This window comes from Amblyomma mixtum, chromosome 3 (assembly GCF_055824585.1).
Source record: "Amblyomma mixtum isolate Tamu chromosome 3, ASM5582458v1, whole genome shotgun sequence".
In the NCBI taxonomy this organism is placed as follows: domain Eukaryota; kingdom Metazoa; phylum Arthropoda; class Arachnida; order Ixodida; family Ixodidae; genus Amblyomma; species Amblyomma mixtum.
In genome coordinates this window covers 265856721-265882165 of record NC_143014.1, presented here as the reverse complement: position 1 = coordinate 265882165, position 25445 = coordinate 265856721, and the positions used below count along the sequence as shown (strand labels likewise).

General features: G+C 44.6%; 1 protein-coding gene and 1 pseudogene across 2 annotated transcripts in view; both read right to left on the bottom strand.

The window, feature by feature from the left end:
* Nucleotides 1-20185, bottom strand: part of LOC149354637 (nuclear cap-binding protein subunit 1-like) — a 46300-nt gene extending 26115 nt beyond the window's left edge. The window contains exons 1-11 of the mRNA XM_089583442.1: nucleotides 20061-20185; nucleotides 19713-19804; nucleotides 15901-15992; nucleotides 12298-12382; nucleotides 10959-11035; nucleotides 10785-10887; nucleotides 10563-10610; nucleotides 8383-8456; nucleotides 6765-6834; nucleotides 3680-3895; nucleotides 618-715 (exon numbers count right to left, since the gene is read on the bottom strand). Of these exons, the coding sequence (XP_089439568.1) occupies nucleotides 618-715; nucleotides 3680-3895; nucleotides 6765-6834; nucleotides 8383-8456; nucleotides 10563-10610; nucleotides 10785-10887; nucleotides 10959-11035; nucleotides 12298-12382; nucleotides 15901-15992; nucleotides 19713-19804; nucleotides 20061-20100 (995 nt within the window). The 5' untranslated portion in view covers nucleotides 20101-20185. The remainder of the gene's footprint in view (nucleotides 1-617; nucleotides 716-3679; nucleotides 3896-6764; nucleotides 6835-8382; nucleotides 8457-10562; nucleotides 10611-10784; nucleotides 10888-10958; nucleotides 11036-12297; nucleotides 12383-15900; nucleotides 15993-19712; nucleotides 19805-20060) is intronic.
* A 1904-nt stretch (nucleotides 20186-22089) lies between these two features.
* LOC149354635 (uncharacterized) overlaps nucleotides 22090-25445 on the bottom strand; it is a 23290-nt pseudogene continuing 19934 nt past the window's right edge. The window contains exon 6 of the transcript XR_016291368.1: nucleotides 22090-24097. The product of XR_016291368.1 is annotated as an uncharacterized LOC149354635 (transcript). The remainder of the gene's footprint in view (nucleotides 24098-25445) is intronic.

Sequence of the window (25445 nt, the reverse complement as noted above, 5' to 3'; positions counted from 1 at the left end):
CTAATCATTGTAGGTGTTGCAGGCCATATTGGTCTTGCCATAGAGTACACTGTGAACATTTAAGGTATCTAGAATGTGTAACAAAATCACTATGAAAGTAAGCATTTTTGCCCCTTGAAATCAGATGTCAGCATCTTTGGCTTTGGAATCTCTAAATTGATACTCAAAACTGAGTGCAAGCAAACCTGGCCCATTTTATGAGGCAACACTCTACCTTATATTCACTTCTCTTATATCTCTGGTGTAAATTGCCAGCAATTGTGAATAATTTTGAAAATTTACATCTATTTCTGAAGGAGTTGCAAGGACTTAGGCACCTGATGTTAGACGGCAACGTCTTCCTTATAAAACTACTTTCAGCAGCAGAAAATTTTCTAAACACCTGTGTGAATTTATTACAGCAAACAAAAACGAACATGCAAGAGCCTGGTATAAATCAGTTCAGCTTATCAGAACAACCCCGAAATTGCGCTTGTGCTAGAGCACGTGGATGCTGTTAATTTACCAGTAATGGATGCTATTAATTTAGCAGTAACGAGAAGTAGTTTTTGGTGCAGATATTCTCAGCACAATAACTATCATTTAGAAAGCAGGAAACAAAAAGACGGTCGGCTTACCAAACTTTGCGGTCAGCATAGTTGCGGTCACGAATTTGGCGCAGCTGTTCTTCAGCCAAGAAGCGCTCAATGGAGTGGGAACCAGGTAATACAGGGCCCTGAAAAACCACAATAAGTGAGCAGAGTTATTTTCTGCTGTGCTTTCCTTGGTTTCAAAATTTTGTTGGCTCCCAAGTATACATGTCCTAATAAGCCTTTCATCTGACTATTTTATAGATACTGCACGCTTTCACAGTCTAATGCAGTTGTAGGCCACAAGAAAACAAGTGAAGCAAGGGTCATAGGAAACAAGAAAATATGACGCAACTCATCATAAAGCAAACACAGCACACACTCAAACGAAAACAATGAAAAGGAAACAAAATGAATGATATGAGCAAAAACAAAATGCAAGGAACTACGGCACACCTCATAGTCCATATGTTGCTTCTGGACAGTTGTTCCAACTTCTGATATAACCAGTATAATAGGGGAAGGAGTCAGTAGTTATAAGCACAGTCTGAAGCGTCACATCACTAAAAACCTCACAGCATGTCATGTGCACAGACGAGGGGCAGTGATCGCTTTCATAAACACAGCATTAGATGTTTGTACTGCTGTTGGAAGTTACGGACGAACGCACGAGTTGGGACAAATTTCAGACACGAAAGAAAATCCACCGCTACAGAATTTCGCTGTGCCTGCCGTACGAAGGACCCGAAACGAAAAGGAGAAGACGGCAATAAAGGTAACAAAAAATCAAAAAACGGCCAAAGCAAGCATTTCGCTGGCGTTGGTTTTCCCTATAGTCGGTTACAACTTGAAAATGCAGAAGAAGCTCGGCTTTCCAATGCGCCTCTAAGTGGCATACATTTGCCAGCTAATCACAACAACCCCACGAGGTGACGTCGCACCCCAGTGAACTTCTTTCAGAATGGCTGCTCACGCTTCACAGTGTGCCGTCACCTTGACTGTTTGCTTAGCGTCGTGTTACACTGCACCAGCTAGTCTCACCGTGCACCGAGGCCTCACCGGCCAGTGACAACTGGGCAGCCATGCTTAATATTTCATGCCATTTTTTTATAGATGTCAGGTGGGGGTACACATGGCCAGTCTACATTAGCCACATGTGTAAGCATGCATTGCGTGTCGATGTCACCAATAACCCACGCTCACACAGATGACACTGCACACAGTGACACGGAAGTGTCAAGTTCTCTAAAGCATGTCGCGTACTTGGCAATGTCTTGTTACTTCTGATATAGTGGTTGAAATAACAGCTCTAATTCCACTGAAGATAACTAATTTTATTTCAGCAGATGGTGCAAACCGCGCGCGTTCGATTTTTGCCAGGAGTTGATCGCTCAGCTGTTCCACACCAAGCTTTTATGGAACGAAACTTTTTGTGTTTCCGTTACCAACGACATACGCTCATGAAAGCATTCTGTAAATTCTGCAACTTCCTACTTGTCATTATGAGCACCTTCCAGGCATGGAACTTTTTCTGCCTAGCAGTTGTTCAAGAGACGCTTCCATCTGTCAGAGAGCCGGAAAGGCAGTAGAAAGTCCGTGGAGGCGAAGCCTCTGCTGCATTCACAAGTTGTAACCGACTATGGATAGTGGAGCCAAGAATCAACTTTGGAACTAGTAATATGTTTCATGTATCCACGCTACAGTGGCTTGTTTGTACTGAGAGGCATTTTTGCCTGCAATCAAAACGCCAGTTCTGATGGTTTGCGACAGAAAAGTCAGGGCTGCGGTGAATTTGGTCATGGGCATGAGCTCCTAGTTTTGAAGAGCAGTGCCATTTTCTTCTGCTTGCAGTCTCCAGAAGCTGTATGCCTCCCAAGCACTTCGCTGCTGCTTCTTCACTAATTCGGGGCAAAAGGACTCGGAAAAGGTGAGCTATGTGAACTATGATCACTATTCAAGTTTGTGCAGCGGATGATGTCCGCAACCAGTACAAGCTCTCAACAACGAGTCCACAACGTGTCACACTGCAGAGAATATCAGCTGTGCCATTTAAGACACTTTTAGCCTGAATTCTGATCCATTAGACCAAGTTTTAACGCGATAACATTAAGGAGCTCATGTCGCAGAAAATCCAGCGTCGCCATTGACCATGAGTGAAAAATTCATGAAATATCCCCGGAGAAGCAACCCAGGAGGTAGGTGGGCCATCTAGGTCACGTGACCTTGTGGCGTCATCGCAACCTGTTCACTGGATTGTGAGCAAACTGCACATCATGGCAGGTGGCAGTTAAATTAATGACTGGCCACAAAAGGTTGCTGCAACCTGGATCGCACAAGTCTCATCATTGGCAGCATCTGATATCGAGGGCAGTGACGCATTGCACCAGGAGCGGTATGAGGACCCCCAGGGATCAATGAACGCTAATTAAGTGGAAAATAACCAATTCTCCATATACGGACATTAACCCATTGGCTATTGCATCATATCCTTAAGGGGGAGCTAAGCGTCCCCTCCAATTTTTCGAATCCCCTTAGAATTTGAAGTAACATGGTTCTACTGTACATATTTCAGTGCAGAAGTGAGGTCTGAAATATTTAATTGTCGGTTGTAATGCGTTCGAAATTTCAGTTGCTCTTATACATTGGCTTTAAGGGGCATGCCATGGTGCCGCAAAAAAAGTAAGAATAATCAACCATGTCCAAAAAATCAGGTGTCTGAATGTTTGCTCCACAACATTAATCACATGCAAAGCTATTCGTGCAAGTGCGCACAAATTTTACTTCTAAATAAATTAAGAGTCAGTATTCTCAGCTTTTGGAAGGCGATATCATTAAGCAGTATTATGGTAACATTAAGCTCATAATCCTGGCTCAGTGCCAGTGGCTATAGGCAGTGGCCTAGTATACGCGGTTCAAAAGTTGGGTTTCGATGAAGGCGCAATTCTAGAGGCCCGTGTACTGTGTGATGTCAGTGCACGTTAAAGAACCCCAGGTGGTCGAAATTTCCGGAGCCCTCCACTACGGCGTCTCTCATAGCCTGAGTTGCTTTGGGACGTTAAACCCCATAAACCAAACCAAAAGTTGGGACACAGCCTCCACTAATAACCGACCTCGGGACAGTCTGTGTAGTCGAAGAGGCGGAACACGACGGTCGGGAACGGGTAGGAGAAATGTGGCTGGTGGGGTGGTGGGCTCAGAGTGGGCAGGTTGTGCTGCAGGGCCTCGCACAGGACCCCGTCAAAGGCCAGGTAGGGCCGCACCAGGTGGCGCTCCACCCACTTCTCCGAACGCAGCTTCGACACCTGCGCCCAGAGGCAGTCCAGACCCTGCAATGCATACAGAGACAGAACGATCAGACCAATACGGCACCCATGCATGGCACAGGGGCATTTGCTTCAACAAAGCCTATTAGAATCAGAATTTCCTTACAAGTCGAAGTCCCAAAGACCTCCTGAACAAAGAGAAGGAAATTAACAGCAATTGCAAACCAGATAATACAATATGTTGAATTTGGTAATAACAGTCCAAAATGCGTGTTACCGCGAGTACTGATATTGATGAATTGAATTTAATGGTGCAAGGGCAGCGCAGACATGGGAGTCAGCAGCCCATTTTTCCAAGCATTTTAGCTAGCAGAAGGCCAAGGGAAAGCTTTTATCCCCTGAAAAACCCTACACTTCTCGATCTCGATCTTTTCAGCTGATCACGCATCCTTTCTAGGTGTAGTACTTGACAAACATCTTAAATTTCAGACCCACATTACATCCATTTCACGAAAAATGGCATATGGTATTAGAGTACTAATTCATCCACTCCCATATTCAGTATTGCATTTCATCTTGGGGAAACACATATCATTCGCTTTTATCATCTCTGCAAACTATTCAAAACCAAGCCATTCGTATTTTAACTTACAGTCACTACTCTGTAAATGCGCCTCGTCTGCTCCTATCCCACAATATTTTGTCTGTGCGCAAAATAATCGAATAAAAATTATGCACCATTATGTACAAATCTGTTAAAAGTCTACTTCCTTTTTCGCTAACTACCGGTGAACAAATTCCGCGTCGCAACGACACACGCTTTGCTGATCACAATAACTTCTTACTCCCTAAACCTAACACTAATTATGGTAAACAAACAGTTTGTTTCTCCACTACCACTTTATGGAACTCATTACCTATTACCATTAAGCACTCATAAAATATCTGTGCCTTTAGATCCGCTCTTCGTCAGTTTTTACAATCCCTCTAATAGTATTTCTCATGGTAAATGGTACTAGTTTTGTAATTTATATCACTCTATGATTTTTGTTTTGTGTTCTGTATGCTTTTAGGTGTGTAATCATATTTAATTCAAATAAGTTTTTGCATTATTTCCTGTATCTCACTTTCTTCTCTTTACTGATGCCAACATCTTTATAATTTTTGCATCTGCTGCCCAATATTTATTCTTACAATTGTTCTTACAGGAGGTCCCGTCCACAGTCTCTGACTTTGGGACCTCCTTCTGTTTTCCAGTGTTTTTTATTCTTCTTGTACCGTAAACATGCAATACACGAACCTTGAACCTTGAACTTCCCTGGGGAGGGGGGCTGAAATGCACTCAAACCACTAGCCCCTCCACTGTAGACGCTACTGCTGTAGAAGTGCAGCCTTGAATATTCATAAAATAGTCACCTGTTAGCTGCCATAACCCTACGCTATCTACAAAGAATGGCTGGGTTCAAATTTTCCTACAGCATCAGGTAGGCTGAATTGGCTGCAGTGCTTTAGAATACCCCCCCGATGTCGATCTGTGCCAAACCTAAGAGAGAGAAAAAAAAGAAGAGGGCACTAGCTGCACTGCCGCTCCCCTATACTACTTGCCTCTACACATACTAGTCAATAATACATCCCATCAGCACACACGGTTGGCAACTACGGCAGCTGCTGTCCACATGGAATGACCAACGTAACACTGTCCATGCCAGCATACTAAGATTATCTGCAAAACATGCAGGCCAAATGACGGAAGACCAAAGAGAAAAGTCAAGCAAGTAAAGACCAAACCTTCACTTGAGCATCGCTAGAGGGCTACAGGAAAGCTAAGCAACTTTCTTAACCCTTTGAAGGTTTTTGCCGTATATGTACGGCGGCGGTTTTCTGCTCCGCAAGGTCTTTGCCTTACGGGTACAGTTTCGATCTTCCGTTTGAAATTTTGCGCCAAAAGAACAATGCGTGCTCACTGGGGGGTGCTGCCACCTCTTAGGACTTACAAGAAGTGTTTGAATTTTGTGCTGCCTTCTTACGAAGATAAGCAGAACTTATGTCTAGCTTTAGCGCTGCGGCACAGACTGCGGCAACACCTCTTTTGTAGCTTTGGTTTCGCCGCGTGATCGCAACGGAGTCGCGCGAAATTTGAGTTTTCTTTTTGTCAGCACTATCTTGCAGGGGCTGCCGAAGTTGATTTCTATCTTTACTGGCGCTGCTCTTAGCTTGCTTATCGCCATTGCTCGCGAGGTATTCTCGCCCTCTGAGGCAACGCGCCTACGCGGTTTCAATTCCGCCGCGGGATCGCAACGGAGTCGCGCGAAACGTGTTTTGTCTTTTTGGGCACTCTCTTGCAGAGGCGGCGAAAGTTGATTTCTATCTTTATTGGTGCTGCTCTTAGCTTGCTTATCACCATTGCTATTCTATTCTATTGAACATTTTCCAGTTGTGAGTGATGCTGTCACCAAAGTACTGTTCCTAATTTTTTTTTACTATTTATTCTCGATTATATACATTTTGTAGATTCAAGATCCGCAGTAAAGTAATTTGACCACCTGGGAAAGTTTTCTTCAAAATAATTCGACCCTCAAAGGGTTAAATACACTTTTTTAAAAGACAAACTCATCCTACCAATTTGGGACTCAAAACCCAGCACCACCGCCTCACCAGAACAGTGAGGCTGAAGTAGCCAGAAAGCGGTCGGGCGAAGTTGCTTCGATCAAAGTCTTCTTCATTCCAACCAAGTAGAATAAAAGAATAATGCCCAGTTTTCCTTAGCAGCCACAAGACTGAGCTTTGTTATTCCCACACCACCTTACAGGATTTTCGCAGAACACGACATTGGTAAATGACTGCTGCTGCCCTTGTCACAGACTCTGCAACCAGCAGCGGTGAACCAAACACAAAACGCTGGCATGCGGGAAGTGTGGGGCCTACAACTCACCTCTTCCTGGGCATGAGGAACTTCAGCTTGCCAGACACGCAGTGCTGGGGCATGCCTCTTCTGACGCTTGCTGCATTCACATGCACACCAGGTATGAAGTGAGGCAAGCCATTAAATAAAACAAGGATACAAGTAAGAGCTTCCAAACCCTTGCATTGACTAGTCAGGTGCAACTAAAACAATGCAGCATGAAGAGCACAAAAATGACACCCACTTCTTTTGATATGAATTTTAAATAGGGGTGTAAGGATATTGAAATTTTCAAATATGAATGTGAAAAAAAAAATTCCTTCAAATATTAAAATATCTGTTCGGTATGAAAAATATCTTCAGAAAAACATAGTCAAATGTTGTTGGCCTTAATTTTTTTTTTAAATATTCCATGGTCTTTGCAACCAAAGTATACAAAAAACTAGGCTGACTCAGTACGAAATGAAAAAGTACACACGACTTGCGCAGGAATGTACACTGATTAGACAGAGTAACAGCGCGCTACTTGCAATGTGGTCATGCAAAAAGAGTGACAAAATCAAATTCATGATTTGACGCTCATACTGGCAACTTAAAATACAATGACGGGTAGTAAAGCCTCATTAATTTGTACTTCAATGGACAAGAGAAATATGCCCGAATTGTCCGAAGGTCGAGCTGTAACCTGTCTCTTTCCCTCACAAAAAAAATAAAATAATAATAATAATAAAAATGCAAAAGAACCTTTTAATAATCGTCAAAAAAAACCCGTCAAACTGGTGAAAAAGGAACAAAAGTATGATTTTCGTTATGCTATGTTAAAATATGGGCCAAGAAAACAAGCGCCTACTGTAGAATCTAGTATTTCTTCCATATATATAAGCTGACAGAAAATGCTTTTTAAAGTGTGGTGAACAAATTTCTCCAGAGAAATAATGAGCACGAATTAGTGTAGCACCACAGAAGCATTTACTTGTCTTTTTTCATTTCTTTTTGCCAAACAGCATCACACTGCATTGAACATAAAAATACATAAAATGCTATATTTAAAGGAGTGCAATACTGCTTGGCAGAAGGAAATGAAAAAAAGATAGGGAAATCCTTCAATGGTACTGAACTAATTAATGTACAGTATTTCTGCAAAATCTGTAGTCTATCTCGTCCTCCAGAGTTTAAGCAAGCATGAAATGCATTGCACAAAAGGCATAGCACATTCCAGGACAGTGAGTGGTGATAGAGTACTCAGATATTGGCCAGGTCCTTTGGCAGCTGAACACGCCCTTTTCCTGAACACGTCGCTCAAGAGGCTGCGGAAATGGCCCGAGTTGTCTAAGGCACCAGGGAACAAGGTTGATCTGCCTGTGTTGCCCCTGGCTCAAAGCCAGCTCAAGGATACATTACGGTAAGCTTTTTCCTGCTGGATACTAGTCAGATGTGTAATGTTTCACAATGTTTGAGATAAGTTCTGCTTCACGTTTGCACTCATGTTTGGCTTGAGCTTCACCACGGTTCCTGAACAATGTTCCACCTTAGTTTGCCAAGAATGGGAGCTACAGGTATTTCATGCTTAAAATGCTACGAAGTGTGCCGACTGCATAAACCTTCAGCCTAAAGTTCCTTCACATTTTACACTTAGCAAGCTACACACCTGATATAGTCATCAATGTGACGCATGATTCTGTCCAGTTCTTGGTCCTTCTTTTCATAGAGTTCCCGTCCAACCTGTAGCAAAAAACAAGTGAAAGATGAACAGAATGAACACCAAGTTCAAGATTATTTTGAAGCGCAAAATGCTTCACTTCCAATTCTTAAAATGAGTATAGTAGAATGCTTTTTAATGCATTCATGGCCGACATGTTCTCCCGGAGGTTGTGAGAGAGGAGCCCCCAAGAAAAGAAACACCTGCAGACACCCAGGTAATAGTATTCGATGTACAGTCAAACCTCGATATAACGAATAGGGATATTACAAATTATTTTTTATATCAAATTATTAACTTTATATATCTCACATGGTTGGCCACAAAGCAAATATATCTAATTCCCCAGCATCAAGCAGAGGCCGCTCGGATGACAGATGGCAGACTTTGCCGCGCAACAGAAGGTTTGCGTTTTTTTATCTCACACTAGCGTTCGTATCTCGCACTTGCCAACAGCGCCACAGAAGATATAGCAGCGTGGAGAATTGATAGCCAGGTGGTCAGCACAAGTTCACGTCTCTCACATCCATTGACAATGCCTAGGAAGCAGTGGCATGGACAGCTATAGCCTTGCAGTAACTGTCCTTCGCTTGTATTGACTGTCACACAGAGGTGGTGAAAACAGTGACAGCTTTTGGTGCAACGTCCTGTTTCTCCGTCAGCCCGGCTGTTACGCTGGGCAGCCACTCCAGCAGATGCGTGGCCTGCCATCATTGTGCGCTTGCGGTGCTGCGCGGGGAAGAGAATCTAACTGGTGCTCGGCGTTATACAGCTTCTCAAAACAGCACTAAAAATTGAAGGAGACACTGAAGCTCCACCTAAAGGTTTGGTTTGGTTTATGGGGTTAAACGTCCCAAAGCGACTAAGGCTATGAGAGACGCCATAGTGGAGGGCTCCGGAAATTTCGACCACCTGGGGTTATTTAACGTGCACTGACATCGCACAGTACACGGGCCTCTAGAATTTCTCCTCCAAAGAAATTCGGCCGCCGCGACCGGGATCGAACCCGCGTCTTTCGGGTCAGCAGCCGAGTACCATAACCACTGAGCCACCGCGGCGGCCAGCAGCGCACATCTGTCGCTACCGCCACGTAGCTTAACTCTTAAAGCACGATTGAGGTGTCCACTGTTCCAAGAGGGCAGTTCTACGCCCACCTAAAGGGTATGACGCGAAAGCGTAATGGGTTAACTGCCATACACGCAGGAGGTCATTCTCTACTTTGCATTCGTAGATCCCTGTGAGTCCTCATGCCCCTCCTGGTGCAGGGAAGCAGCATGTAAATGATGAGTCACTGCCCATCGATGGCAGGTGCTCCATGCTGTGGACCATGTGTGGCCCAGGTTGCTCTTCTCAAGCAACCAATCATTAACTTACGGTGGGCAGTCTGCTCGTCACGCTTGTGATTATTCGCCCACAACACCAGCGCTAGATTTTCTGGGTAACGCCTTTAATGCTGTCGCGTTTCTTTAGTAAGGGTCCCGTGAATTGCCATCCCTTTCACTGAGTAAATTGCGCTGCTCTTGCATATCTTTTTGATAAAATTTTATTCTTTGAAGTCCAGCTATGCCAAACTGTTTTGCAATTTTTACCTGTTCACTATAACAAGGTCTGACTGTACCCTTTGATACGTCATTTTCACACGATGCATTTTTGAACTTTGAACAGAGAAATCAAGTTTCAGAAAAATAAAATGAGTCACATAGTCTACAAAGAAGGACAAATGTCTTTGTAGACTCAACGCAAAGCTTTAAATGATTACTGTGTTGGTCACACAATCATCAGAGATTGCATCTGTTGACATTCAGGCTGCATGCTTAGCCACGTAAAACTCAGCCTTTTCTCGATTTCGCACTTCTGAAGGTTCCAAATGTGGCATAGGCACACACTTTCACAACTTAAGTAATTACTTTAAAAGACCAATACCAGTTAATATTCAGATAATCTGCATAATTCTCTCAGTTCAGCATCACACACAGCAAACAATACTATACAATAGCAGTGAGCACTGCCCTAAACTTAGTTGAAATCAATTTTGAAAAATCTTCCGTAACCAAAATATTCACACAAGCCAAAGTTTACTGTTTGTACTCAGCCAAATAACATGCAGACAAATCTGTAAGAACACTTACCCATGGCAAAGCAGTCAGCACAGCATACACATACCAATCTGAGCGAACCTGCAGTTTTCCAAAAAGAAAGTGGCAATGAGTCAATAAATGAGAATGATGACTGACAAAATGGTACACAGGAATGAATTAATGTTCACCTGTGGCTACAACCATGGCGAGCAACTTGAGCATCCCAAATGCAATGCATGTCGTGATGTGCCAAGCAGTGTTTGAGTGGCTTACCTGAGGTGTGTTTTCCTCCAGGGTGACCTCCAGCATGCTCTCAAAGAGACTGACGACTGAGCCAACCGAAATGACATGGCAGTTAACAAGGTCGGCAAAAAACTCGTACCTAGAACAATGAAAGCGCATTGTTTTCAGTATGGCTTTCAATAGGGAAGGGAGGTAAATCCACAACTTACGATGATCCTCGCATCTTCAAACTTGCACTCCTTGAGCCGTTCCTTGTAACTCTTCACCAGAAGCTCCAGAAACTGCACGGCACACAAAGGCATTTCAATGCACGCATCTAATAAGACAAACGCAGTATGGCAAGCCACAGGCACATAGGATTTGACCATCTGGTAAGAACCATTCAAAGATGAAAATTTCCATTGCGGCAACTTCTTAAAGGGACAGTGAGGGGAGCACTATTAATATTTTTTTATAGCAAAATCCGATAGTTCAGCTTGTCATGGCTTTGTTGCCACTTGGCCGGCAGCGAAAGATGCATTTATTTCTAAGAAATTTGGATTCGAAGTTGAAAAAGTTTTTCCCACCGCTCTCATTCAAACTTGGGATTCTCCTATGACGACACAGGACTAAGTGACGTGAAACATGACGTAACGCAGACTCCGTGATTTCTAGCGGCCAGCGCTCCCTAGCAGCAGCCGAAACGAAAGCTACCGCAGGCCGCACGTTGAAGGCATCTATCGGCTATTGCGGCCATCGTTACAGTCGCTTCGCTTACGTTTGCACTGGCGTTTTGACAGCGTTACGATGGATCTCGTTCTCGAAGTCGTCAATGAAGTTCTCGCAAATAGACACCTTTAGCATACCGTGTACCTTGTTACTGCTAGCGGAATACCGGGAGCCCCCCTAACGCCGGTGAGCAGGCGCTGATTGGTCCCGATGCTTCAGGAGCGCGCGTAGCTGCCGGGCACGTGGCGCCATCTGGCGACGTCAAGGAGATTTGCGCATGCATTGGCTGCGCCTCAGTGATTTGTGGCTTCTCGGGTCCTAGACTTGCTAGAACCATTGGTTCTAGCAACACTGTTTTGTCTTATGGCGTCATCACGCTTGTACTTGCGAGTTTGGCCTGTGGCGGCGATACCTGTATTTTGGTTCTTGCTCTTTTCTACGTTACAAGAGCTTTGTTGTCAGTATCAGTGGCGTTTCTGTAATCAGGAGCTGGTATTCTGCCGATACAAGCCAACTTCAATTTCTCCTCAGTGTCCCTTCAATGTCTTAAATGACAAGGCAGTGCGGTGAAACAGATTCCATGCTGACAGGCTTCAGTGGAATGACAAGTACCAAAGGACTAACCACATAAAACACTGGCTAAATTATGTTCCATTTCATGCCTGTTCGCACTCATGATTGAAAATTACTGGAAGGCACCACCATACACAGAGGAAACAAACCAGAGGATTTGTTAGTCTAAGCAATTTTATGTGCCACTTAAACGCAATAACACAACATCAGCTGATGTCCACTTATGCCTAAGCAGGCTGAACATTGTGCAGTGCATGCTCACCTCTCCTCCAAAGTTGTAGCTTCGAGCATTCAGCAGTCCAATTAGTGTTGTATAGATTGTTGTCTTCTCTGGCATGTAGATGGCACTGCAGATGGGAAGTGCGCAAGCATCAGCCATAAGATTTTCCTCCATAATGCACACAGTCTTGGACAGAAAATAAGCTGCAAGCAGTTGACAACTGAAGCACTTTTCAATGTGATACAACATGCAGCCCTGAGCTAAAATTCCATCCCTCAGAGCAATAGCTGACATGCACAAGTCATCAAATCTTGATTTTAAAGAAGCAAGCTACTTGGTGGACCTTATTTTCTCTGTGTCTAGTTACACAAAGAAAATGCAGGGAGTGAAATAAAACTACTGACTACACAATTTCCGAAATGGTGCACTGCTGCGGCAACCGCTTCGGAGTAGCGCAGGAGCTATAAATACCTAATATCAACAACTGTAGATTCTGAGCAGCTATTCAGGAAAAAAACTGAGCACTTAGGTGTGTACATTAAAATTCAACAGTTCTATGGAATATCTGCCACTGCAGGCGTTATCAAACAAAATCACCTACTATCCCAAGCTTGACAGTCTGAAAAATGAGGAATTTCCTATTTGACAAACAATGCCCTCACTGTTCAGCTTAGCTGTTCTAACATCTCAGTGAACCATAAGACTAGAAATGCAACGCCAAGCTTAGGCCAAATAAAAACTAACTACTAAGATATCAGATACTAGGACAATGAGGCCTAGATATACCTTTTAAGGTTTAGCTACCATTTGTGCACAGCTACGCAATAATGAATAGACGGCTACTTGCCCCTCAAAGATTACAGGTTGATTGCAAAGCATGCCCTTGCACAAATAGCACAGGTTGCCATAAAAAAGAAAACTCCACCTCTCAAGCAAATGCAGCTGATGTTATTCATGCTGATGTTATTCAGCCAGACGAGCTCCCATTAATGCGCATATGAATGTTAGCCAAACGATGAAAACAAACACAAACAAAAAACAAAACTGCAAAAACCACCAGAACTGCTACAGAACCAAAAAAAAACAAGTTTTTGTCAGCATCAGTTTTGCATAATAGAAAGATTAGATAATGTGCTTGGGTTGAAAAGGCAGCAAAGGCTAAAAAAATTTAGGGGGGCATTTTGTTAACCTAAAGTGTGGTGAGGCAAAAGCGTTTAGCGCGGTGCTGCTGCTTATGTCACTGATGTGCGGTTAAGATGTTAATTAAGTACACAATTGTTTGTGAATCTTAACCCTTTCAGCCCTGAATTTTTTTTGCTACTTCGGGAATTTTTCTAAAGTGTTATTTTGCTTCACTGCCACCCAAGGAACACACTAGTGCAAAAAATTTCTCTAGGACTCCCTTGGTTTTAAAGATGGCGCCGTGTCCTATATATAGGACACCAGGGCTTAGTGGTTGCAAGAACAAAAAAAGGAAAGTTTGACCTTACTCTTTATTTCAAGTCTTTCACAAAAATTCAAACATTGAGAACAAACAAGCTGGTTGCCTTGAGGTGCAGCTAATACTGGACGTCGATTAATCCGTGTTAAAAGTTTTGAAACAGCTGGAATGAGTTCAGTGGATGAACCTTGATAAATGACGAAGTCGTAGGTAATCCCCGAGGCGGCGCACAGCATGAAAACTTTCACTTCCCACGTATGTGGTTTCCCTTTGATGTATTGTTTTGTCTCGCTGTCCTTTGAACGGAATGATTTGCTCATCGCTGCAGAGATGCTCCTCGAAAGAGGTTTAGGCAGGCATCGTTCACGAAATGTGTCCAAATCTGTTCTGACCTTGCAGAAAGGATAATTGGTGGTGTGGTCTTGTTTGAAAGCTTGTACGCGCATTGCGCGTGCCGTGCTCCCATGGAACACAAACGGACGCTCGGGATAGAAAGAGCGTTTATTTATCCCGTTCAGCCAGCTTACATAGCGTGACCGGGCGAGGGTAAGGGGAGGAAGGGACGAGGGAAAGCGTGAGGAGCATGTGCTTCGCGTTCGCCGTTGTGAGTCATAGCGTTCGCCGTAGTGAAGGCATAGCGTTCGCCGTAGTGAAAGCATAGCGTTCGCCGCAGTGAAGGCAGAGCGTTCACAGCAGGTCCTCGTTCATGTCTACAATGTGCAAGCAGATTCTAGCCGTGGCTAGCGAAAGACACCCGTCGCTAAATGCTGTGAAATCAGCTTTCTGATTTCTTCTTCGTCATCTCAACGGATTTTCCTTCTTGATAAATAGAATACATGTTTGTTTCCTCGGCAAGAACAGCAAAAAACACTCTTCGGCACGTACCGAGAAAAATACCGATACGGGAACGGGGTCGGTAGACCATCAAGATCATTCTCATTCTCGTCACCAGATTATTGAGGTTGATACGTGGCTAGCTTATTGAAAGCTCTCTTGCACCACGACCTGTCTTCCGGTGTTGCTTTGTCAACTTCATCACCGCTGGAGGCAGCCGAGAGCTCAAATCCACGTCCTCCTCAGCGTCTTCAACCTCCGACACGTAACCATCCTTCAGTGCAGCAAAAATGACATTTGGATCCTCGAGACGCAGATGTCTTAATCGAGGCCGCTTTGCCATTGAGTAAGGTCACAGTTTTTGCCTCTGCAATAAAACAAAAACAAAAATTAGGCATCACCAAAAAAAAAATGTTGCACACTGCATGCAACACGCGCCAGTGGTTTATAACCACTGAAGCCTGGTGTCCTATATATAGGACACACATATCGCGGCGTGCTGCGACAAATGTACTAACCGCACAGAAAACGTTCTACAACTGTTAAAGCCTTTAGTGTCTTTAAAACAACCTGCAAAATTTTAATCGCGAACACGCTCTTAGGTATGGAGTAAAAAAATGACAAAATAGCACTTACCATTGCATCCGCCGTTCCCATCTTCCGCCATTTTGTTTGTTTACTCTCGGCGCTACGATGAGGAAGACGAAGGAGAAAGTGCTGTCTGTGCTTATAGGGATGCCTTCGGAGTCGGCTCAGTTCTTGTTTCAGATTATTGGGCATTTTAATCATCACTTATAGCCGTTTTGCTTCGTGTCCTTTTTATAGGACACCAGGGCCGAAAGGGTTAAATGCTGAGACACTGGAGGGCGTATGAAAGGCATCCGTCTGATTCAACGCCTTTCTGCAAACACTCACCAGCGTCCTAGACAAGGAGAACAACATATGTGTTGGTAGGAAGTAGCGTAGCCATTAGCACGCTCGGCTGCGGAACGGTAGGATGGTGGTTCGAATCCGATTGTGCACAAAGATTTTTTTTCTGGTCTGACAAGAAAAGCGCGACACCTCTGCTGACAACCTTCTGTTGACAACAATGAGGCATTAAAGGTTTTCGCCTTAATATGCTGCACAGATAGGTCTTAGTTATTTTGTCGTGTTTGCAACCCACGTTCACTGTAGGCAAAGAGGAAAATACGTTCGCCACCCTCTACTCAAAGCCTGAAACACCTCTTAAGCCCAGGTAGTAATGAAAGCTACCCGTTCACAACATCTGCATTTGTTCCCACTTCGCACAGCAGCGTTTTAAATAGGGCCGAATATGCAATCAGATCGAGCACATTAATTACATAAAAACAATGCTTGTACCATTCCACCAAATGTTCAAGATGTTTCCCTTGTAACTTGGAAGGTCTGCATCCAACATTCCAGCCAATCCTTCCAGATTGCTCTCCAGTGATGATGTGCTCTGTGAAGTACAAATATATATAAAAAGAATGACCACTGATGGTCACAAACACTAATCACATCCATCTGTCACCAGAGGCAGTAATTCCCAGTGTAAAGTTGCTTTTAAGAAGGCAAATACAACTATAGATATGCAGGCAGTTTTCAAATATCAGTGCCACAAGAATTGTGCATGCACTGTGCCAGTGCATTTTTAAAGGAGCTCGGCTACTGACCCGAAAGACACGGGTTCGATCCCGGCCACTGCAGTAAAATTTCTATGGAGTGAGTGAGTGAAAAACATTTATTGTCCAACAGAATGAGACTAACTCATCCAGACCTCCCCCATCCTATACCCTCAGTTGAGGGAGGAGGATCAGGAGAGAGCCGGCCGCATGGAGTAGTTGCGTCAGATGCTGGCCAGGATCTCTTGTATCCCGGCGGCCTCTTCAGCCAGTCGGACGGCGGTGAGCTGGAGCTCAGGGTCCGAGCTCCGGAGCAAGGTCTCCCAGGCGTCTCTACTATTATTGTTGTTTGCCCTGCCTGAGGATTGGCTACACTCCCATATTAAGTGGTCGAGGGACCCTCTCGCTCCGCACTTCTTGCATTTATCGTCTTCTATTTCAGGAATTATGTGTTTGCATAGAATTGGGCGTGGGTAGATATCTGTTTGTAGACGCCTCCACGCCACCGCCTGTTGATTGTTGAGTGTTATGCTAGGCGGGGGAAAGTACCTGCTATGTTGTCTGTAATATTCTCTAACTTCCTGACAGGAGATTAGTCGCCCTTCTCTCCCGTGATTTGCGAGCGGTGGACCGTCGTGTGCAGCTCGGTGGTAGAGATCTCGAGCCACCTCGTGGGCCGCCTCGTTGCCACGGACAGATTCGTGCGCGGGGGTCCAGATTATATTGATTGTTCTATTCACTGTCGCTTGTCTTAAAATTTTGGCAGCGAGGTGAGAGACTCTCCCTCTACCAAAATTTTGGAGTGCAGCTTTGCTGTCGCTTATGACGTATTTAGCTTTGGAACCGACAAAAGCTAGTGCTATTGCGACCTCCTCCGCCGTCTCAGTGTTTGTCCCTAGGATAGTTGCGGCCGTAATGAGGCTACCCGCTCCGTTCACTACCGTGACGGTAGTGTACTGACTATGTGTATCACCTGCTGCGTCTACGTAGGCGACCTCCTCCTGAGGCTTGTCACCGTAGATGCGGTCTATCACCTCTGCCCGTTTTTGTCTTCTTTCCTTGTTTATTTCTGGGTGAATGTTCTTGGGTAAGGGGGGAATCCTGAGATTGCTCCTAACCTCCATGTCGATATCCTCCCTCTGTCTAGCTCCCCTGTCTGTTTTGAGTCCGACTTTGGCTAGTGTGGCTCTTCCCGCATGTGTTATGCTAAGTCTCTCTAGCTGTGATGTATGGACTGCTTCTGCGAGCTCTGTAAGCTTGTTATATATGCCCAGTGATAGGAGTATTTCCGAGGATGTGCACATGGGCAGGCCTAGAGCTTCCTTGACGCACTTCCTTATGAGAGCGTCGATTTTGTTCCTCTCTGCTGCTTTGAGATTTAGGTATGGCGTGGCGTAGCTGACTCTACTTATTATGAAAGCTTGTATGAGCCTAAGTAGGTTTTTTTCTTTAAGACCGCCTCTTTTGCTCGATACACGTTTGATGAGATTGAGGGTCTGCATCACATGGCTCTCAAGCGTTTTGATGGTTATCATGTTTTTTCCATTTGACTGCATATAAAGGCCTAGGATTCTGATTGTGTCCACTTTGGGTACCTCCTTTCCTCCTACAGAAATCTGAATTTCCGAGGGTGGTTTGTTCCTCAGAGCCTTATCGTTATATATGAATATTTCAGATTTTTCGGGCGAACATTCTAAGCCCCTTTCTTCTGCATACGTCGAAATTATATTGGCAGCTGCCTGTAGGGTTTGATTAATCTCTGCATCACTTCCTCGGTTGATCCATAGATTAATGTCGTCCGCATACAGGCTATATTCTAAGTTTGGGTTGCCAATTTTCTCAAGTTCGCCCAGGAGTTCTCTCATGGCCATGTTAAAGAGAATGGGTGATAGCACCGACCCTTGAGGGGTTCCCTTGCTTCCCAGCTTTATTTCCCCGGATTTAATCTCCTGGAAGCTCATGCTCGCAGTTCTATCTGTGAGGAAGTCTCTTATGTAGCGATAGGTTTTGTGGCCTACTCCGACGTGGCTGAGTCCTTTCAATATTGCCTCATGTTTGACGTTATCAAATGCCTTTTTGAGATCGAGACCTAGGAGGTGAAATTCTGGAGGCCCGTGTACTATGCGATGTCAGTGTACGTTAAAGAACCCCAGGTGGTCAATATGGCATCCCTCATAGCCTGGGTCACCTTGGGAAGTTAAACCCCATAAACTAAACTAAACTTTTAAAGGAGTATAGACACCAGATTTTGGCTGCATGTGTTCTTTGCAATGATGCATAAGGCATTAGTATAGATGGATCACCACATGGTATTCACCTATGACATCTAAAAAATTTATAATTGAATTTCTTCTGCCATGCTATTTTGGTTACATTTCAAAAGCCGAATGATGGCTGCGACATAAATGCTTAGCAACAGTTCACGTTAGGAATGAAAAAACTACGACAGCATCGCTACTTCTTCATAAGTTGTCATTATGCCCCTTGGAGCAGGCTGGTTTTAGTGTTGTCATGAATTAAAACGAGAAAGCAGTGATTATATCGCAGTTTTTTACTTCCTCACGTGACCTATACTGAACACTGACATCACGGCCATCATTCGGCTGTCGAAAGGGAAACAAAACAAGAGAACAAATTCAATTATGAATTATTTAGCGGTTGAAGACAAATACCACATGATGATCATGTACACCGATGTCTTACATATAATTACAAAGAAGAAAACACTTAACGAAAAATTTGATGTCTATACTCCTTTAAAGAAGATTACCAAGATCCACATATTCCAAATGCTGATGCAAACAAGACATGATAATCAGGAGCAAAACTAATCTAACCTAAATAAATGGTACCCACATTTTTTTTTACAAACTAAGCTTCTTGTTCATGCTGTAGCTGCACAGGTCAGGCTACAAGTCTTTTGCACCATCAATGATGCAGAATGACTGTGTCCCCTGGCTCCGTCCTACACTTCTACGAGGTTCTTTTAAATGCCTCATTACAGCTAGGCGTAAGACGGCCCATCTTTGGGCCCCATACGCGGCTGCATGTGCAAATGCAACTACCAGATAACGACCCCAGACAAAGAGTGATGAACTAGGCAGCTGAGAGAATTTGATCACACATCGTAACACAGCTGTAGGCTGGCACCAGTCTTCGAGTCACGCTTTATGCATTCAGCAGCTGCAATCACGGGGATGAATATAAGGTACCTCGTCTTTTCAACGTCAGAGCACGGCAGGCTGTCGAATGCCTGTCAGCTGCCACTTGCAGTCAATGCAAGGTATCCTGCTTTATTCTAACGCACTCCGAATCGACAACACCCAGCAGTAGACGGCATGGCTCGTTAATTAAGGCTGACGTACTTTAATTATAATCCATCACAATGGCAGCCTAATTTAAACGTTGAAAGGAAAGCGTAAGCGACCTGTAGCTCGACGTTTAGCTCACTATGTTCCGGTCATAGTCCAGCGCACTTTAAAAGTAGTAAAGAGTAAAAGAATACACAGGGTGAAAACTGAACCGAACTGCAGGCACGGTGAAAATGGAGCACTCACCTTCTCACCGACCCTCTCGATTAAAGATTTCAGCCGGTCCTCGATCTCCCTGGGCTCTGAACTGACCCTTCGTCGCTTGCGAACGCGGAAATCTGAAAATCAACAAGAACTTAGTAGCGGCAACCATGTTCTGAACCATGAAGGGACTTGAGAGGAATAGATGAGCCACTGAAATAAGGTATGAGTTCAAAAGCTGTTTGGCAGAAATAAACACACGATGCCAAAGGTGCAGTGAGCGACGGTCAACACATGCCGGCGTTTGCACGTCAAATAAGCACGATGGGCAAAGACGCTAGCGACGCCCCAAATGGCAAAACATTAATCTATCTTTTTCAGGACAACTCTTACCATCCTCATCGTCGTCTTCATAGGCTCTTCTTCGGCTCATACTGAAGCCGCCGCAGTTATATTAGCAAAAGCAGCTACTCTGCTAATGCTCGTCCACGCAGGAGACCGAAATAAGCGACGCCATAGTGACCCAAGCCGGCTGCGCAGACTGTCAACAAAACTGGTTTTGGATTGATGCTCAAAAATTAGTCATTTTACATCTAATAATTAAATAAAAAAATTAAACAAAAGTAACTATTTTTTGCATAATATGATTTGCTGAAATGCTTTGAAACTCATAAATGTTGCTATCTGCATGTCTAAATGTAACCAAAACCGAAACCATTCGGACATGCGGCCGGCTGCATGTCGTAGTGATCACTTGTACCGATATGCAACAAACGTGGTTAACCGGGCCAGTACATTAATCACATCTTATTAATGCGTAAGCATTAATTAGGTGGCTCATATACACGAAAAGCCGGCGTCCCTCCGAAAGTGGCGGCGTTGCAAAACTCGCGATTGGTAGTAACGTGTGACGCCACAAAAGAAGGGAAAACGCGAAATATCTCTTCCCTCACGGTGCGGTTCAGGTGTCCGCCGATATATGTGAGACAGATACTGCGCCATTTCCTTTCCTCAAAAATTAATTTTTACCAAATATTGAGCAATAAAGTAGAACTGCAGCAATAAATAAATTGAAATGGAATTTGAACGCTTTCGAATTACTCGCGCGTAAGCTCGTTAAGTGCCCCTGGTAATTTCTGAAGTGATTGCTGATCAAAATGAAGATGGAAATCATCTGGTTCTTTCGCTACCATATCGATATTTTACACAATTAGTAAAATATCTATCTGTATTGATCAAAGTGTTGCACAAGGCTCAGGAAAATGGCTCTACATTGAGTTCTGACACAAACTGCCTAAGACAAAATAATGTGCAATATGACAGAATTGCAACCCTGCCAATCTTCCTTACCCTTTTGAGCATGCTAAATTACAATATGAAAATAATACCAGCCAAGTGATACGGGCCCATCTTTTACAAAATTCTTTGGTGTACATCGTAATCTTATTGAGCAAAATATGTTCACACTGCCTTTGCCATTTTTAGACCTGGTTCTGATAAAAGCATGCAAAGCTCCTGAACGCTGCATTTAACAAAACCTGCAACTTACTTCCTTGGGCGACACATGCACTATGTCAGCAGACATTGAACAATGTAAATGATCATCTAAAATAATAAAGATTTTGCATATTGAAATGTTTCATAAAGACTAAGCACCACTTTATGATCAATATTATCTGCACTTTGGCACAGTTATGCTTAACTCGAACACATAGCAGCACATCACTCATGCTGTATTGTACCTGTTTGTCAAAAAGACCAGCAAGTTAAAAGGTAAAACGTGATAGGTTATACCATTGCTAATAAACCAAAGAACTTGTAAGCAGAATCACAACACTAAGACAATAACGCACTGTATTTATTTACAACAATCGAGGAATGGGCATGACAGAAAAACATGTCAGCTTGCATACAAGCACCGTTCTTACATTTCCACGAAACCACTTGACAATTCAGGTTGATAACAAATGAGTGGATGTGACAAAAAAATATAAAAATTAAAACTTTTCAAACAAGCAAATCCACGCGAGGAACCAGGTAACCACAACAGCCGACCAGTGAGAAATGTTTTGGCATCGATGAGGACCTAAGAGATGATAAAGTATTTCATTGCTCTATTTACAATCAGCAGAACATAAGAAGAGTAGTAGAAATAAAAGTGACAAAAACACGACTTCACAGCACAAAGTCGTGTCTTCACAAGGTGAAATGGTAAACTTAGAAGACTCTTACATCCACGAAGTACTATCTGAGCAAAATTAAGAGACCCCTTGCCTGCGCGTGCCGACCCATGCCAAACTGCATGCGAGCGCCACCTGACGACGCAGTTCTGGTTCCGAGACCAGCACACCGGCGCACGCTGATCTCGAGCAACATGAGCGCTGCGCCGGTGTCATAACCAGGAGTGCTTCGTCAAGTAGCGTTCGCATGCTGTTTGGCGTGGATCGGCGTACGACGGCAGCGGTCTCAATTTTGCTCTCGATAGTGCAAATGACGCCATTTGTGTTATTGTCATGATACTGGTTCGCTTGAGCTGATCTTCAATGGAGGAGCTGAAGTTGCTTGTATTGCTCTTTTGCTGTGTCTCATCCCAATATGAATAGCTTTAAATTAAACTTCACTGTGGCCAAATGCATTTTGTATGCCTCTGATGGCACAGCTTTGCAATCAATGAAAGGAGACAAAGAAATGAAGACAAAATATGCACACAAATGCCACATTGAACCTTCGATGGGATCTATCCAGAGCTCGTCACAGTCCAAAAGGTGAGGCAAGAACATCTGCTGCCAACAATAAGATGGTGTTACTCTAACAGGTACAAGAGCTGCACAGGAAACCAAACTCAGCACATTGCACATACTCCCACAGGGGCACCCCTGCCCCCACTGCACCGCCACGCCTGCGCGGCTGAGAAGCGAGATCTTTGATGAAGGGACATAGAGTGGGCATTCTTTGGTGATGAGAGGAGATCCAAGACTGCATCGCGTGGTGCTTGAACAAGAAAGGCCATTTCACCTGCCATTGAGGCAAGCCTGTAGCCTCTCCAAAGTCATTCTATCCAGTGCACAAAGGTCAAAGTCAAAAGATTCCTCGGTCATCTTGTAGAGACCGGTGCCCTCCACGAGGTCCACAACTGCCTGCAGCCGGCGTGGGTCGTCCAGGGTGAGGATTTGATTCTTGAGTTCGCGCAGCTCCTCCAGATGGTCCGTGGCAGGCGCTGGTGCTTTTGCGACAGGAGCAGGGAGTTCCCGAGTCGGCCTGGGTGATACTGATGGGCTTGACAGTGGTGAGAGCAGATCTTCCTGTTCCATTTCCAGCATGAGGGCATTCAGAGGGCCCCTCACAGGGGCTGCTGCCTTGGGGCTGTTCGAATCTTCAGACGGTACGGGTGGAGGGGCAGCCTGATTCATCGTATGCACGGGGCTTGATTCACAAGTTGGCAGCACGGGTGGTGGGGAAGCAGGCAGAGGGAGCAGTGGTGACGGAAGCTTCTCGGGCGGCTCAGGCGGCTTCCGATCGAGAGGTTCGGGTGGCTTCCGATCAAGGGGTTCGGGTGGCTTCCGATCCAGCTGCTCTGGGTGCTTCTTGGGCGAGTCCTTTGGCCGGTGCAGCTTGGAAGAGTCTTTTTTCTTTCGTTCTGGCTCCTGCAGTCGTGGCTTCTTAGGAGGAGGTGGTGATGGGGGGCGGCGAGGTGCTGAAACGCTCTTTGAACTTTTTGAAGAGCTAGCTTCCGCAGGTGCAGGTGGTGGCAGTGAAGGCGCCTTGTGGGATGTCTCTTTCTGTGAATTATGCTCCTTCACAGAACGCTCCTTAGAGCTTTTGTCTTGGGACTTATCCCTGTGTTTCTGAGATGACTTCTCTGTTCGCCTCGACTCTGTCTCCGACGGCCCCTTGGCATCAGGTAATTTAGGCTCGATAGGCTTTGCCTCCACCTGTTTTGGTTCGGGAGGCTTCGGTTCAACTGCCTTGCGCTCAGTCTTATGTTCAGCTTTGTGTTCAACTTTGTGTTCAACTTTATGTTCAGCCTTGTGCTCAATCTTGTGTTCAACCTTGTGCTCAGATTTGTGTTCTGCCTTGTGTTCAGATTTGTGTTCAGCATTGTGTTCAGTCTTGTGTTCAGTTTTGTATTCAGCCTTGTGTTCCGCCTTGTATTCAGCCTTGTGTTCCGCCTTGTGTTCAGCCTTGTGGTCTTGCGGCTTCTGCTCTGGTGCCTTGACATCAACCTCTCCTGTGGAAGGAAGTTTGGTGTCCCGTGACTTGTCTCTCTCCTTGTTTTTCTCCCGTGAAGGGTCTTTATGCCGATCCTTGTCTCGAGAGCTGCTTTTGTGCTCTTTGCTGCCAGATGAAGACAGCTTGTGTGAACTGCCACTGCTGCCACTGCTGCTATGACTTTTACTTGACTTGGATTTGGACTGGCTGCTTTTTTGCTCCTAAAGCATAAAAACAAAAAAGGAAAAAAAGAAACAGCATTAGGAAAATGCCAGCCAAGCTGGCAGTCCGTAAAGTGCCAGTCGATGCCCATCATAGAAAAAAAATCTATTGGACACAGTTGTCGTATGAGGCACACAAGAACTGAAACATCAGGCTTTTCTCAATGCTAAAAGCAAACAGAAAAGAATTATTACCTGTTGTCCTGCAACAGTCTCTTATTTTCTCATTTCTCCCTCTGATCTCTTATTTTCAGACAAAGCCCAAGTTTCTCTAACAGTTTCAGCGTCCTGAGCAAGCTTTATGAGAATCAGATTGAAACTTGAATTCTACCGGACAAGACGCCTCGGCAGAGTAGTGAGTTGGCAATGTTTCTGAGGGCAAACAGCAGGGTTGCCAGATTGGGCTATTAATAGCCAAATTGGACTACTTGTTGTCCGAGTTGGCGTCAGAAATTTCGTTTTGGCTATGTGGCTACTTTTGGGCTGCATCTTTTTCGTGCGTGAAAAAAAAAAAGTTAAAGTAGTTATAATGTGCTCTGTTACAATTATACAGTGACAGAAATAAAAGGCATACTGGAATCGAAATGCAGGCTATAGAAGGTTAAAGAAATTGAACGCGTCTGCTACAAAATGACAATTTGTAAACGCTGTGTTCGAGAAAACTTGTACTTCAGGCGGTCAAGGATCATGGCCTTTCGATTTCTAAAGAGTGGACACTACGTGAAAGTTGCCCCCCGGAAACACTTCACGGCCTATGGATTCCACTTAATCCGCGAACTAACGCCACCCCCCCCCCCCCCCGCGCGCGCGCCACCGAATATAAACTGTTGCCGTCTGCACATGTGAGCGTTCTCCCATTGACGGTGCACCTCGGGTGACCATGACAACCGTGGTACCAGAATAGAGAGAAAACATTAAGAGAACTTAAGTCTCCCTACGTGGTGCGAATGCGTAAGCATTAAATGCTACTATTTCACTTCTGTTGCCTGGTTTCGTGATCCTCACGTGTTAACCGTTAACCATAGACGTGGCCTAGTGGTTTGGGCGTCCGCTTCGGCTGCGGTAGGTGGCTGGTTGGAAACCCACCGGCAGGCATGTTCTTTTCTTGTATTGTTTATTCTGGTTCTGTGGACACATTCTGCTCAAGACACGCATGAGGCAAGTAATGCTTACGCGCATTAATAAGGTCTTTTTCTGTTTCTTCCTATTCGCGTGGTGGACACAGCAAGCGTGCCGCTCTCAAGAGCCTACGCTTTTTCTGCAGCCTCAAGAGGCACACGTGCAGCCCTCGAGATTCATTGCAAGCGACGCGAGAGCGCCGTGTCCGTTGCTTAATCTGCGTGCACTC